Source organism: Brachypodium distachyon, chromosome 2, assembly GCF_000005505.3.
Source record: "Brachypodium distachyon strain Bd21 chromosome 2, Brachypodium_distachyon_v3.0, whole genome shotgun sequence".
Lineage (NCBI taxonomy): Eukaryota > Viridiplantae > Streptophyta > Magnoliopsida > Poales > Poaceae > Brachypodium > Brachypodium distachyon.
The window spans coordinates 39512570-39527318 of NC_016132.3; the positions used below are offsets into that span (position 1 = coordinate 39512570).

The 14749-nt window shown below is 43.2% G+C and overlaps 3 protein-coding genes across 4 annotated transcripts; 2 read left to right on the forward strand and 1 right to left on the reverse strand.

The window, feature by feature from the left end:
- The first annotated feature begins 2535 nt into the window (after positions 1–2535).
- On the forward strand, positions 2536–8562 carry LOC100832036 (PH, RCC1 and FYVE domains-containing protein 1). The gene is made up of 5 exons (XM_003569071.4): positions 2536–3045; positions 4307–6368; positions 6450–6596; positions 7099–7643; positions 8045–8562. The coding sequence occupies exons 2-5, from the start codon at positions 4449–4451 to the stop codon at positions 8172–8174; spliced, it is 2742 nt and encodes a 913-aa protein (XP_003569119.1). The 5' UTR covers positions 2536–3045; positions 4307–4448; the 3' UTR covers positions 8175–8562.
- A 362-nt stretch (positions 8563–8924) lies between these two features.
- Positions 8925–11271, reverse strand: LOC100832330 (V-type proton ATPase subunit F). 2 transcript variants are annotated; one of them, XM_010233562.2, is made up of 5 exons: positions 11175–11271; positions 10964–11035; positions 10480–10561; positions 9961–10043; positions 8925–9301 (listed from the first exon to the last, which is right to left on the reverse strand). In XM_010233562.2, the coding sequence occupies exons 2-5, from the start codon at positions 11024–11026 to the stop codon at positions 9137–9139; spliced, it is 393 nt and encodes a 130-aa protein (XP_010231864.1). In that variant the 5' UTR covers positions 11027–11035; positions 11175–11271; the 3' UTR covers positions 8925–9136. The 2 variants fall into 2 exon arrangements, with proteins under 2 accessions (XP_010231864.1, XP_003569120.1); XM_003569072.4 differs by having other exon boundaries at positions 10964–11214.
- Positions 11272–11379: 108 nt separating this feature from the next.
- On the forward strand, positions 11380–13099 carry LOC100827569. The gene is made up of 2 exons (XM_024459083.1): positions 11380–11641; positions 11733–13099. The coding sequence occupies exons 1-2, from the start codon at positions 11523–11525 to the stop codon at positions 13000–13002; spliced, it is 1389 nt and encodes a 462-aa protein (XP_024314851.1). The 5' UTR covers positions 11380–11522; the 3' UTR covers positions 13003–13099.
- The last annotated feature ends 1650 nt before the right edge of the window (positions 13100–14749 follow it).

Below are 14749 nucleotides of genomic sequence, written 5' to 3' on the forward strand. Positions count from 1 at the left end.
GGTATACCATCTACGCCATGGAGACAGTGGCAACCTATATGACTACATATGATGGTCTAACATAGTTTAACAAGCATACGACACATGTGCTTGGTGAATTTATTTTTTAACACAACAATTTCTTAATGTATGCGATATGGAGTATATAAAGCATACACCTCGACACGGCCAGCGCCAAATGAACACCAAAACATGTAAAATAATGGTCGTGTATTTGGCGACTAAACAAAACACAAACTATATATGAAAATCGATCGATATTGATCTCAGCAACATATAAATAGTACATAAACTCTACAAGAGTAGCTAATTAAGCAATACACTAACTTTAAAATCTTATCTAGCAATATACAACTAGTAGTACTTTGCCAAAATACCTGGGTATGCATGCATACCCAGGCATTAGGCTGGCTCCGCCAGTGTTGGACGGAGGAAGTATAAAAAGTCAAATTTCCAAAACTTTGCAACGAAGTATTTCAAAACTTTGCGGGAGGATCATCCTTCTTTTTGAAGGGAGAAACATATATGTGTGCAAGTATTTTTACTAGCTAGCAAGACTCGTCTATCACAAAATATTCTCAATGACAGTTATACATTTAGTATTTTTTCATTTCACTAAAGTGCAATGGAAAAGGTGTAGTCGAAGTCGTGCAATGGAACCGACAACAAGAGTGAAAATGACAGAGAAAAAGTGTTGCCATCAAATTAAATATTGTCCAGTCATTTTTTATTTCTGGATTTCATTGTCGCCAACTCATCTTTGGCGTATCTAACTCCATTTTTCTTCGCCCATACACGTACGCCCCCGTTGATATATCTTCTCCCCTTGATGCTTCCCCTTAATTAATTATCTTGTTATTATTGTAGGCTTGTACTACAACAAAATCCCCATTAACCAAGTATTACAACAAATAGCTACTCCATTTTTAAGTACAACAACTAGATTAATCTGCCCGTAGCTAATAGTATAACACACATTGCAGTTGCAACTAACCTCTTCTTTTCAGAAATAAAGTCTCTATCTCATAATTTACTAAATTGTTTTTAAAATGGTCCTACATAGCTAACATATATACACGGAGTAGACAGAGAGGGTGAACAACTATAGTTACTGCTTACTACTGCCCTCACCATGCAAATTTATGGTTGTCATGACTCATGCAAGGTAGTACTACTGCAGAGCAGTACATTCAATGTTCATTCATTTCACACACAAGATGGATTTGATAGTAAGCTGGTGATGTGTTTCGGACAAATCTTGTGCTCCCTCCCCTTGGATCATCTTAAATACATGGATCCAGGACATCCACGTACTCCATGAACGTACAGTTAATCATACATTACTCCCTGTCGATAAATTTCTTTTAAAGGGAGCTTCTTTGTATTGAAGAATTTTGATATGAATTTGGAGATCTTTAAATCATGTATATATGATTGTTATTTTTCATGAGGAACCTTCGGATCAAAAGAACAAATAACGAAAGCGCCAAAATTCCTATGAATTGTATTTATAAACCAATTTCATGGGACTTCTAGCCAGAGGCACCGGTGTGAGGGCATTTTCCTTTGTTTTGAAAATATCAACAGTAGAAATCACCGCCATTTTTTCTCGCAAAAAATAAAAAATAAATCACCACCATTTCGGTTTAGAGAAATTTATAGAGAAAATCGAGCTCTTTATCGTGACTTCATAACCTATTATATAACAATAATGCATTATTTATTGTCTCCAATGCACAGAGTCATCGTTGCAAACATTCTCTTGCTTCTATACGGGAGGCAGTTGATTAATTAATTCATGCCTCCAAGAAAAGAAAAGGAGTCCATTGGAAGCAAAGCCCTTCTGATCTCCTTGCTGATTTTGGCACAACAAACCAGCTTAGATTAATATTCTTTGCAGCATCAGCAAGTTGGTAGGAATTTATACTGGTTTTTGCCCTGCCATTTCCAACCTAGATTCTAATAATCTAGTATAAACATGTTCCCCCCAACCTGATCTTCTCAAAAGCAGGACCATCCATTCATTAATCCACCCCAACAAAATGACCAAATCACCCACTCATGCCACAGAACACATGCTAGTTGACCAGTATTGTCAACACACTGGTTAGATTAAGTTTATTTTTCTTGAATAAGCTAGCAGTTCTGCATTTCCTTTATGAAGAGTAGCACTAATATACATGAATTAAGCTGATGTATATATATGAGAAATTTATTCAAAAACATTCAGTTAAAGGGTGACAAGAACAAGACCATTCTGAATGATCTCAAAAGTGATTAACACAACTAAATGAGATCACATCAAACCATCCGATACTAGTTTAATTTTATAGCTTATCAACACATCGAATCAGTGAATTAAGTAAGTATCCATGAGAGATAAACTTCTCCAGATACATGGGGCAGATGGAATGGTGACAAGAACCAAGACAACTGGTTGAGATCCCAATAGTAACTTAACACATGTAGAGTTGAGTGATTAAAGGAGATCACAAGGAACAAGCCAAATCAGAACCAGCTGTTTTTTCAGTTACTTTCCATTGGCATTGAGAGAGCAGAAAGAAAGGGAGCTGCTGAGCAGAGCAGAGCAGGGGGCTTAAAAAACAAGTAACCCCAGCAAGGCCAGGCAGGCAGAGGAGAGGAGAGAGTGAAGAGTCCAAAGCAAGAACACAAGAAGCGCATGTGCAAGTGTGTGTGGGATGATGATGATGGCCACGCCACCGCACCACCACCTCCGCCGCAACACCGCCGGGTGAACCGGAGGAGCCAAAAGGAGAAAGAAAGCATCAATATCAAGGGCAAGGGCAAGAGACCCAGTCTACTTTCTACTGGTCCCAGTGCTAGACTTCTAGTGCTCTAGAGAGAGAGAGGGGGAGGAGATTGGAGGGGTGGCGCATCGGCTCCAGCCGCCGGCGTACGGAAGCCGGCGAATCTGTCCCTCTCCGGCGGCGCTTCGGCTGGGTGGATCTAGGAGGAGGAGGAGCGGTTTCTTGCGGGGCGCACAGAGGGTTGATGCTTCGTCGTTCTTCCCCCTCTGGAACTCCGGTGCGCAAATCTTCCACCTTCCTGCACAAATTTGTTGCTCTGTAATCTGTATTCGATTTTGAGGTTGGTTCTGGGCGTCTGGTGCCGGGCAAAAGGTTTCTTTGCGCATTTCTGTGCGAAATCTTGATTATATGAGTTAATTACTGGCTATGTGGCAGCAACCAGCAAAGGCGGCTGTTTTCCCCCCATTGGTAGTTCTTGTGATTTTCCTCCTCTTTTTTGAAAGAGAGGGGTTTCTGTTCCCCTCCGATTTCTTAATAGGAACCATGTCAGCTATCGAAGTCTCAGAGTTAGTTTAACAGGACGGCAGAAAGTAAAAAACTACATCATCTGCCTTCTGCCTTTCCCTTCCACTGCTCGCATAGCTTCAGAGCACTTCTTTTGGTTTTTTGGTTAATGTTTGTTGGCATTTAGGCAGCCTGTGCTACGTGATGGTGATTTGGTCTAGTAATGTATGAGCAAATGATTTTTTGTGGAGTAATGTAGGAGCAAATGATTTTTTGTGGAGTAATGTAGGAGCAAAGTAGTCCAATTGAGGGTACAATTTGATGATTTATGTGTAGGGGTAGTATTACTGTCAAGCCAGTGAGGCAGACAGAAGCAAGTGTTTATGAAATTATGGCTGATGGAGCACATTATTATAGGCGCTTAGAGTTGACGATGATTCGTGATATACTGATATATAACAAATTTTGATTTTATCCTGAAAAAAAAAAATGTCGTGGTTGTGCATTTCAAGTTACCTGCAGAAGTCTATGCTGCCGTACAATGTGGGTTCTCCTAATTTTAGAAAATGTCACCTGAAGTTACTGTCTTTCTGAAATATAACAATTACACTGAATCCCAGCAAACTTGTTCAGTCATCTTGCGAAGTAGTGAAAACACTGTATTGAACCTGGCAAACATGACATACTTTTAGTACACCCTGCCACAACGGTTTACTTTTGCTTGTATGAAACATACTCCCTCCGATCCATATTAATTGTCTCAAATTTGCCCAAATATGGATGTATCTATGCCTAAAAAGCGTCTAGATACATGTAATATTTCGACAATTAATATGGATAGGAGGGAGTAGTCTTCAAGTTCATTAACTCGGTAGAACATTACTTGTGCTATCTGCCTTCCATGCTAGCGCTATGTGGCATCCCACATAACCTGTGATCTGCATGCAGTTTGCTTTTTCTCTTCCATGAAGTTTTATTTGTGTTTCAGTCTGCTTCTGTGCAACGGCTTTAAATTTACTGTTAATTATGTGCAGGTGTTTGAGATATCCACTTTATTCTAGCTTATAGCTACACCGCATTGTTCTACAATACTATCATGGCAGTAATGAGTTTATGTGTGTATATTGGTAGTATTCTCTTCACTTTGTGGTAACTTGGAGATCAGATGTGACAAAAATGTACACAAAGGGGCCATCATCAGATGTTCTTAGAGCAAGCATTTCTAGTGCCCCTAGCACGTCTAGCCATGGTTCTGCACCAGATGACTGTGATTCTTTAGGTGATGTCTATGTGTGGGGTGAAGTTGTCTGTGATAACTCCGCACGAACCAGTTCAGATACTGTAATTAGATCAACTGGGAAAACTGATTTCCTCCTCCCAAAGCCATTGGAATCCAATTTAGTTCTCGATGTGTATCATGTTGATTGTGGGGTCAGGCATGCCTCATTGGTCACAAGAAGCGGAGAGGTTTTTACATGGGGTGAAGATTCGGGAGGCCGCCTTGGCCATGGAACACGGGAAGATTCTGTCCATCCCCGTCTTGTAGAGTCTTTAGCAGCTTGCAACATAGATTTTGTGGCATGTGGGGAGTTTCATACTTGTGCTGTGACAACAACTGGTGAACTTTATACATGGGGAGATGGAACTCACAATGTTGGACTTCTAGGACATGGTACTGATGTAGGACACTGGATACCTAGGAGGATTTCTGGAGCACTGGAAGGTCTTCAAGTTGCTTATGTTTCTTGCGGGACCTGGCATACGGCCTTGATTACATCAATGGGTCAACTGTTTACCTTCGGGGACGGTTCATTTGGGGTATTAGGCCATGGAAATGTGAAGAGCATTTCGTGTCCAAGGGAGGTGGAATCACTGTCAGGACTGAAAACAATTGCTGTTGCATGTGGTGTATGGCACACTGCAGCTATTGTAGAGGTTATCGTCACTCAGTCGAGTGCAACTGTGTCTGCTGGAAAGCTATTCACATGGGGAGATGGCGACAAGCATCGGCTTGGTCATGGCGACAAGGAAGCCCGACTTAACCCTACTTGTGTAGCTTCACTTATTGACTATGATTTTTACAGAGTAGCATGCGGTCACAGCCTTACTGTAGGCTTGACAACTTCTGGAAAAGTGTGGACCATGGGTAATTCTGTTTATGGTCAGCTTGGGAATCCAAATTCAGATGGAAGACCATGTTTAGTTGGAGATAAGATTACAAATGAACATGTTCTCCAAGTTGCTTGTGGTTCCTACCATGTTTCAGTTTTGACAAGTAGAAGTGAGGTTTTTACATGGGGCAAGGGAGCTAATGGGAGATTGGGCCATGGAGATATAGAGGACCAGAAGGTGCCTACATTGGTCGAGGCACTGAAAGATAGATCTGTTAGGCACATAGCCTGTGGTGCAAACTTCACTGCTGCTATATGCCTGCACAAATGGGTTTCTGGTGCTGATCAATCACAATGCTCTTCATGTCGACAGCCATTTGGGTTTACTCGAAAGAGGCATAACTGCTATAATTGTGGACTTGTCCACTGTAATGCATGCACCTCACGTAAGGCTTTGAGAGCAGCATTGGCTCCTAATCCTGGGAAACTTCACCGTGTTTGTGATTCTTGTTTCTCGAAATTGAAGAATGCCTCAGACTCTAGTTCAGCTAATAAGAAGAAAGATCTTGCACCCCACCTTTCAGGTGAAAGCAATGGTGAAGTTAGAGTAGGAAAATCCATCCTGCCTAGCAATATGGATATGATTAGAAGTTTGGATAGTAAGGCGGCAAAACAAGGGAAAAAAACTGATGCGTTGTCATTTCTCCGTAATCCTCAAGTTAGTTCGTTAATGCAGCTGAGAGATATTGCTTTCTCTGGTGGCATAGATCTCAACAGATCAGTCCCGAGAGCAGTCCGCACATCAGCAGTTCGGTCAGTAACCAGTTCAAGAGCTGTTTCCCCTTTCTCTCGCAAGTCTAGTCCACCACGTTCTACCACACCAATTCCAACAACCCATGGTCTTTCTTTCTCAAAAAGTGCTACTGATAATCTGGTGAAAACAAATGAGTTCTTAAATCAGGAAGTTGAGAGGCTGCGTGCACAGGTATGTACATCTATTTATTCAGCAGAACTTTTCTTGTGTACTGATAGTATCGTAAGAAATTTAGTACTTCATTATGTGTAGGTTGATAACCTACGACATCGTTGTGAGCATCATGAACTCGAGCTGCATAAATCTGCGAAGAAAGTACAAGAGGCCATGACACTGGTTGCAGAGGAATCTGCAAGATCTAAAGCTGCAAAAGAAGTTATAAAATCTCTAACAGCACAGGTAATTTTCAATGCTTTAGCTCTCTTGGTTTCTATCTTGTTGTGTTGGGATAACTAATCGACATGAACGATAAAGTACCATGCATTACAATGAATTGTCTAATTTTACATAACTGTGCTTCTCCCTACAACATGGAATTTCTTGGGACTGAGAGTATGTAGAGATGCATGTTAGGCTTCTTGCGGTTTACTTTCTGATGAGTATTAAGGGTAGTTTTCAGGAAATGCATCGTCAGAATGCCATGTGATAGCTCGTCTTAAAAAAGAGTGTGATGCATTTGTGATCAGATTCCTTTCTTTCTTGTAAACTGCATTTGTGGACATAAACACCAAGTACAGGAGATGAGCTCCTCCACCCAAATGTGCGGTCGGCCGGTCGCTGCTCCTTTTATATCTCAACTCTATCATGGTTTCTTTCAAAAGGAACAGGATACCTCTTTTTCACCTGAAATAATTGCTAAATTCTTCTTATTATTGTGTGCCCTTTTCTCTGACTTATGTAGCTGAAGGATATGGCTGAGAGGTTACCACCAGAACATGGTGCTTATGATTGCAATGAAACAAAGCAAGTGCACAATCAAAATGGCATGGAGCCACATGTTGCTGTCTATTCAAGCCTGAATGGGGTTCACCAGTCACGGAATGAGTTGCTCAATGCCTCCAATGCACATAGTCCAAACTCTGCAAGATCACCACATCAAAACGGTATCTCGAGTCAACACAAATTACCGGGTAATATTAGTGAAAATAGTGAAGGCAGCACTCACAGCCTTAGAATTACCAGCCCTCACGAATCTGATCGTCCTCATCGAAGGGCACACAGCAACAGCGACGAGATGCTGTCTGCAAATAGCAGAGCTGATGATAATGTCAGCATCGATGCTAGGTCCCTTCAAAGTGGTGAGGATGGCTACAGGCCTCGAGGCACAGTATCAATATCTAGCAATCAAGTACAGGCTGAGTGGATTGAACAGTATGAGCCAGGTGTCTACATAACGCTCACAACCCTCCGTGATGGGACCCGGGATCTGAAAAGGGTTCGCTTCAGGTGATTTAATTGATTTCCTATCTTGTTTGCTTTCTACTCCCTAGTTTCGTTTTTGTTCTTCACATACAAACAACTCATGGAACATTGATATATTGCAATTTCAGTTACTCCTACTTGATTAGTCACTGCTCACCATTTTGCAGTCCAGACAGCAAACAGATCTGACAGTTTGTGTAGTTTCTATCATATTCTGGAGCACAATTTTTTCTTATCATATTCTGCAAGTTATCTTGTTGAGCATGCTAATTATTAGTTTTTTGTCCTCAGTGAGTAGCTGAGAGTAGTGATGTACATCTCTACACTAAGCTTCTGCTATAATGACTATTGACTAACAAGCCAACATTTCCTTTGCAAAATCTAATTTACCCTGACACCCCTCTATGAAATTTCGTTCTTTGCAGTCGAAGGCGATTCGGGGAGCATCAGGCAGAGAACTGGTGGAACGGGAACCGCGAGAAGGTGTACGAGCGATACAATGTGAGGAGCTCCGAGCGCGTGTCGTCTGCAGCCTCGACCCGGTCGGCCTACTGACCATGAGAAGAGGATATACGACCAACCACCCCCAGCAGCAAATCATCAGCAAAATTGATGAGGTCATACAGAACATATATACCGGCGCTGGAGACTGCCATATATATGCCGCCGCGATTTTTTGTCGCCTTTTGATAATATATACATACTACAACATTAATTGGTAGGCTGGTAGTCAAGTTTTGGTTGGTTGGTGTTTGAATGTCACCTGAGGGTGTATCATGGGACCTACTATACCCTGGTGTAATGTACATACAAAGGATGAAGTACGAAACACAATTGCATCTTTACTTTAATCGCCATGTTGTATAATACATCACGCTAGCTAGCCAGTGTAGCTAGGTGAAGCTTTTTTTTCTCTTGTTATTGCAGTTATATCTTTTTTGCATTTTCTCTTTATATACGCGCATAAGCATGTTTGAGTGACAAAGACCTCTATGATTTGAGTTTTGCGACGACAATGAAAAGGAGCACAACCGCTGTCATCTTCGAGATTGCAAAGACTGGATCCTCAATGTTTCGACTTAATTTCCATCTGTTGTTATGGATATCTATCATTCTACATTCGATTTGCTGGGTGGCTAATGAGGAAAACTTATGTTTCTAAAGTTTGTCTCACCAGCTGATGAAGAAGGCTGTTGCTGGTTGATTAATCTGGACCGTCCGATCTTGACTAAGTCCCGATCCAGCGACCACAACCACTCTCAGTTATGTCATACAATGAACCCTTCTTCCCACTGTATTGGTCACTTGTGATAATGATAGGTATTATATATATCATCCAGTGAATACAAACAAAATCTAAACAAAAATTTTATTACATTCACCCGTTGGTCAAATCCAAATTGTTAATTTCTTATTCATTCTTGTTTTTCCGGCCCACAGCAGAATTGTACGAATAATTTAATACAGATACATGGAACAAGTGGATAACTCTGCTTTTTAAATGCAGAACATGTTATTCATCGCCTATCAGAAGCAACTGAGTCAGCCGAAAACAGATACTTCACGCGAGAAAGGACCGAATCATTTGCTGGATCATATGGATGGTCCTTGGATGGGATTTCCAATATAGCAGGAATTGGCTTGTTGTAGCTATCGACCAGAAACCTTATCATGTTTGCAATCTGAGACATAGAAGAAAGAAGTAAGAAGCTACCCTATTCTCAAATAGCATCAGTAAGATATAAATGTAAAGACACACTGCAGGCGTACAATGTTTATATTTGCAATCTGATTCTGATAATGTGGTAGATGATTCCCATAAAACTGTTTTTAGAGTTATGCATAGTATTTTTTTTGGCGAAAATAGAGTTATGCATAGTAGGATATACGCATGCTAGGGACAGTCATTTGTCTGGCAGTAGTTTCATCCAAGGGTTGCGAAAGAGGTTTCTGATAAGGAGCAAGTGACGTGTGATCAGACTATAATTTTTTGTTGTTGAAAATAATAAAGTATCCATATCAAGTCAACTGAGCTGGCAAAGTTATTGATGGCACAAGAAACTAGCAGGAGTTTTAAAATCTTTTTAGATGTTCCTCTTAATCTGCAAATGAAATCTACTGCAAGATGACCTTTTGACTTTTAACAGCCTCACCCATTTTGTTTACAGCAGAAAGAGCTGACTCTAAAGAAACTAATCATCCATTCAATCCAAAAAGCTCATAACTACAATCCCACTCCCCTTTTCTTGTTTAGGTGACATATTTACAGGATTCAAACCAAGCAGATTGTTGATTTTCAGAGGAAAAAGAGGATTTTCATCTACAACAATGGTACACTTACATATTGGCTGATGAGCACAATAGCAATATCCTCCCTTGCAGTGAACTCTTTAAATGCATCTTCAATCTGTTTTACTGTCGTTTCTGTAACATGACGGAACAAGAACTATATTTATTCAAGTCCTATGGATTAGGGCATGCAACAAAAGTATGAAATAATATGCAAAACAGCTAACAAGTATAATCAGCCAATGTGGCATGAGTTAGAGTGACATTTAAGGTTGTTTGAAATATATGGAAGCTAAGGACTGATGAAACCAGTAGAAAAGAAGCTTACATATCTCCTAACATAATTATGAATAAAGCTTTGCCTTTGTCTAACAGATTTAATAGAGAAGTGGTAAAGATGACATGGTAGCAACATCCTACTAAGAAATGCATAAGATAACAGATAAAAAGGATTTTTATCAGGCAACACTAAAAACTTCTGTCCTAAATGATTTTGTATATGTTTTTATATACTATCTCATATCCACTGGGTAACTAAAGATTTGTTATGGTAGAAGGTTGAGGACAGTACTGTTATCCACAAGAAGGTAATTTGTTTTCTTGCGCAGATCAACATTGCCAACTCCAGCCATGAGAAAGCCAGTGACAGTGTCCTGCACGAATAATACAGCTTAATAATCTGAAAACATGACCTGACAAGATACCATTTATTCATCATGACATAGGCTTTCTTTCTTTTGGGTTCTGGCACAACAAAAATTGGCATGTTACAGCAAGAAGAAGTCAACTTGTGAGTGAGATTCGAAGAGGCGATCGATCTATTTGATAACAGCAAAGCCATTCTAGATCAGTCATCAGTTACCAAGAACCATTGCTTGTGAATCTAAATTACCACGGTCCTACAAGCTTATAATCATCACCCACTACGGACCGTTGCCCAACTCTAGGGGAGTGGGAAAAGGCGTACATAAACCAAGCTGGCCCCTCGATGGTGCTAGGAACTATCAAGAAGGCTGGAGCAACATTGGGGTTCAAATTAAAAAGGAAGACCTTACCTCGTCAGCGATGATGGCGATGAGCGCGGAGCTGTTGGCCGGGATATTGGCCCTCCCCGCCATTACTGCTCCCTGCCAACCAGATGCAAGGAATCGATGAACCAAACCCAAAAGGAGTCGAATTCACGGGGCCTTGATTTTTTTGCCTCGGTTACGAATTTGGGAAGATTAAGGAGATGTAATCCGGTCGGGAGCGAGAGGGGAGATGAACCTGCGCTGCGGTGGATGGAGGCGCTCGCGCGAGGAGGAAGAAGAGATCCACGGAGCGAGGCGAGGGGGGGCACCCTTCCTCGGCAGCGAGACACGTAGGTGGGGTGCTGGGGTGGGCCGTGGGCGTTCGATCCCGGCCCAAGAGAAACGCTACTCCTATGGATCGTAGGTTCGGCCCATTAACGTTGTGCGCGAGCTTTCCGGGTCTTGTTCCAGCTTAAAATATAAAAATATATAAAAAGCTTAATGCGCAAACGACTCCGTGTCAGTAACGTCCGGCCCGGCTCATATATATGACTATAAACAAAGCCGCCGCGACCCAATCCCGCCCTTGTCCGGAACTGATGACATGGACAAGCTAGCGGGTTCCTCCGGGGACGACAAGACCCCCTTCCGCTCAAGGAAGCGCGCTCGCTCAGCGCTCGACGGCGGCGGCTGCTCCCTTCCCGGCGGCGGCCTTAATCATAGGTGCGATTTCAGTCAGCCGAGATTACATCCTTCTCTTCCCCTTCTCTTCGAGTCTCATCTCATTCAAATGTTACCTGATTCCTCGTTACAGGGGCACGATTAGGGACTGGGCGAACCTCGGGGACGGGCCGGCGGGCCACATCGCCGACCTCGCCCTCGCCAACGACGTGGCCGACTACGTCCGCTTCCGCGCCGTGTGCCGTCCGTGGCGGCGGTGCTCGCCGGACCCGCGCGCCGCTGGCCTGGACGCACGCTTCCTCCCTCGACACTGGATTATGCTCGAAAATGCCTTTGCAGGTCCCCGCAGACGCTTCTTCAACGTCCGCACCGGCGAGTGCATCAGGACAGACCTCCCGTTGCTCGCGTATCGCCGCCACCTGTTCGCGCTCCCTACCGAGTGCCTCGGGATGGACCTCCCGTTGCTCCCGTTGCTCACGCTCACCACCGAGGGCCTGCTGCTGCTGCTCCACGAGCCCACCCACACGCTCCGCCTGCTCAACCCGCTCACGCTCCAGCTCACCCGCCTCCCGCCGGTCACCGCGCTCCTCAGGCCAGACCAGCAGGAAGCCATGGCTCGGGGCTCCGAGTTACGAGACATGATTCGAGTGTGTGCCGCCAGCATTATTGTTGCAGCCGGCGGCGCTCCCATTGTGGCAGTCACTTTCTATAACCCCATGGCGCTTGCCGTCGCCAAACCCGGCGACGAGACCTGGGCCGCCATCGACCACCGCGACAGACTCGACATCACCAACTCCTTGCCTTTCCGGGGCCGTTTGTACTGTGCCTCCCGCTTGGGCGTCATGGTGCTCGATAACATCAGCTCGGGACAGCCTCGGCTTGTGATGGCCGCCGAGTGGATCAAGAAGCCATTTTATTTGTGCCCAATGTCGGCTAGCCTTCACCTGGTGGACAATGGCGGGGAGCTCATGCTGGTGCACCGAGAGCTGCTACCCATGGACTATACTGATGAAGATGAAGATGAAGATGATGATGATGATGATGACGAGGAGGAGGAGGAGGAACACCACAATCATGATGAAGATGATGACCGCCAAACTTACTCGAGGAATTACCAGGTTTATAGAGTGGATTTAGATGCCGGGATCCTGATCCCAGCAGTCAAGATCAACGGGCGCGCCGTCTTCATGGGCATGACCCGCACGATTTCTGTGTCACCGGAGGCCTTTCCATTTCTCACTGCTGATACCATCTATCTAGGGTCCGATTGTGATTCGGAAATTTCAGGTTATAATCTAGTGGATGGCAGCAGGGAGCCTTGCAACTACGGCTCCTGCTACCCGTCTAGCATGGTGGAATGTCTCTGCTGCTGTATCAAAGGTACAGGCAAACTACTTGCCTGAGTTCACGGATCGTGCTGTCTGTTGTCTCTTGTGCACATAATGAATGTATCAAAGCGCTTATGCGCTCTTATTTATATTTGTTGTCACATTAAGCATATGCACTTTTTGTCCATTTAGTATGCACAACCTGTTTGAACTAGGAAACTAGAGAGTAGATTGAACACAGAAGAGGGACTGAATCTTTATTGCAATAGACATGTACTGGTGGAGAAATTGGGTGTCAGGAAAAGTGCATTAGAGAGCACTGCTATGCAGGAGCAGGAACGTGCAGCTCGACAGAAACAAGATAGAAGCAGGTACTCTGCGTATATGCTTAGTCTCGCCCAGCAGCGGAAGGCCAACCTCAATCCGGCAGGCCGCAAATAGACATACAAGAAATCAGATGGGATCAATATAAGATATAGCACATCTACTGGAATTCTGAAACGAAACGTTGTTTTCTTTGAGGATGTGGTTCCACGGCAGGTGGCCAGAGCTATCACCAATTCACCATATGCGTCATCAGAGCGAACAGATTCCAGAGAGAGGAATAAAAATCAATTAGAACCTTGACGTTAAATGCAATATAAAAAGATTTGTACTAACCCAGTACTATCAGTGTTGCCTAGATCATGATCAAGAGGGTCTACGTTTCTCTAAATCCTATATGGGCATGTGAGAAAGCAAATTAATGTAAAAATAAGGTCCCAGGAATCTTTGATCATGGGGGAAAAGCAGTCATAGCTTGATAAATCTAACAAACCTGACCAGCTGGACCTTCATTTTTCAACATTCGTCTATGCACACCTCTTCCGGCCACTGCATTCTTCAGCAACATTAAAAAAAAATGAAAGCCTGTTTCTGACACATAAATAAGCATCTCAAGACCCAAAAGTAAACTCGTGTTGGAGGAGCGTCCTTTGGTGGAGGAGTAACACACAAGAAAAATACGATGCAGTGAACATCATGAACACAAAATGGTAAACAGAGTACTCCCTCCGTGCGGATTTGTATAGGAATTTATACAAATTCAAGTCACTTATTTTCGAAAGGAGTGAGTAGTAATAATTAGGAACTCACTTATACCGGAGTTAGTGGAGGCACCTGAGCTTGCTGATGTTCCTGCGAACCCATTGCAGTTCAGCCTTGGATATTTGATCCACCAACCGATAAAATAGCTTTGTGTTTCCCATCTCAGCCTTCAGGCTGCAATTAAGCAAAGACTAATCAATCCTGAGATTTGCGGGAAAAAAAATCAATCCTGAGACAAAATTGAGAAGCCCATGTAGATAACAAACAGCAGCAAGCATAGTTGCAAATCATATTTAACTGGAAAGCCATAGGGACTTGATGCTAAACATCTCCTCTGAATTTTTCTGCTGGGGCTCAATATTCGTCATCTGCAGCAACATGTTGTATGGCCTGGAAGTCACAGCACAGACAACGAAGGAAGGAAAAACATAATCTGGGAGACAAACTATAGTGCAATATCAGCTGAGAATCTTGAATTAATCCATAAATAAGTGAAGACATGCCAAGTTTCGTTCCTAACAAAAGATAGCAACCAAAATCAGTACAAAGCTGTGCATGTATCCATGAATTTCATTTCTCGAAGGAAGCCTTCCTCCAGATCAAGCAAATCCGCAGAATCCCATGCGTGAACACAATGACCTGACATCGGTGAACTGTTAACCTGCAGGCTGTTCAACTGGGAAGTCCCCAGCTCTGATTGAGAACACAGTGGTGTTGTAACCTGGTGGACTGAAGT

Excerpts from the sequence above, each read along its gene's own strand:
- LOC100832036 (XM_003569071.4), top strand. The coding sequence starts at position 4,449 with ATGTACACAAAGGGGCCATCATCAGATGTTCTTAGAGCAAGCATTTCT. Across the intron at positions 6,369-6,449 it reads TTGAGAGGCTGCGTGCACAG|GTTGATAACCTACGACATCG; the intron begins GTATGTACATCT and ends CATTATGTGTAG. Across the intron at positions 6,597-7,098 it reads TAAAATCTCTAACAGCACAG|CTGAAGGATATGGCTGAGAG; the intron begins GTAATTTTCAAT and ends TGACTTATGTAG.
- LOC100832330 (XM_010233562.2), bottom strand. The coding sequence starts at position 11,026 with ATGGCGGGGAGGGCCAATATCCCGGCCAACAGCTCCGCGCTCATCGCC. Across the intron at positions 10,044-10,479 it reads TTACCTTCTTGTGGATAACA|AAACGACAGTAAAACAGATT; the intron begins GTACTGTCCTCA and ends GTCATGTTACAG. Across the intron at positions 9,302-9,960 it reads TTGTGCTCATCAGCCAATAT|ATTGCAAACATGATAAGGTT; the intron begins GTAAGTGTACCA and ends TCTATGTCTCAG.
- LOC100827569 (XM_024459083.1), top strand. The coding sequence starts at position 11,523 with ATGGACAAGCTAGCGGGTTCCTCCGGGGACGACAAGACCCCCTTCCGC. Across the intron at positions 11,642-11,732 it reads GGCGGCGGCCTTAATCATAG|GGGCACGATTAGGGACTGGG; the intron begins GTGCGATTTCAG and ends TCCTCGTTACAG.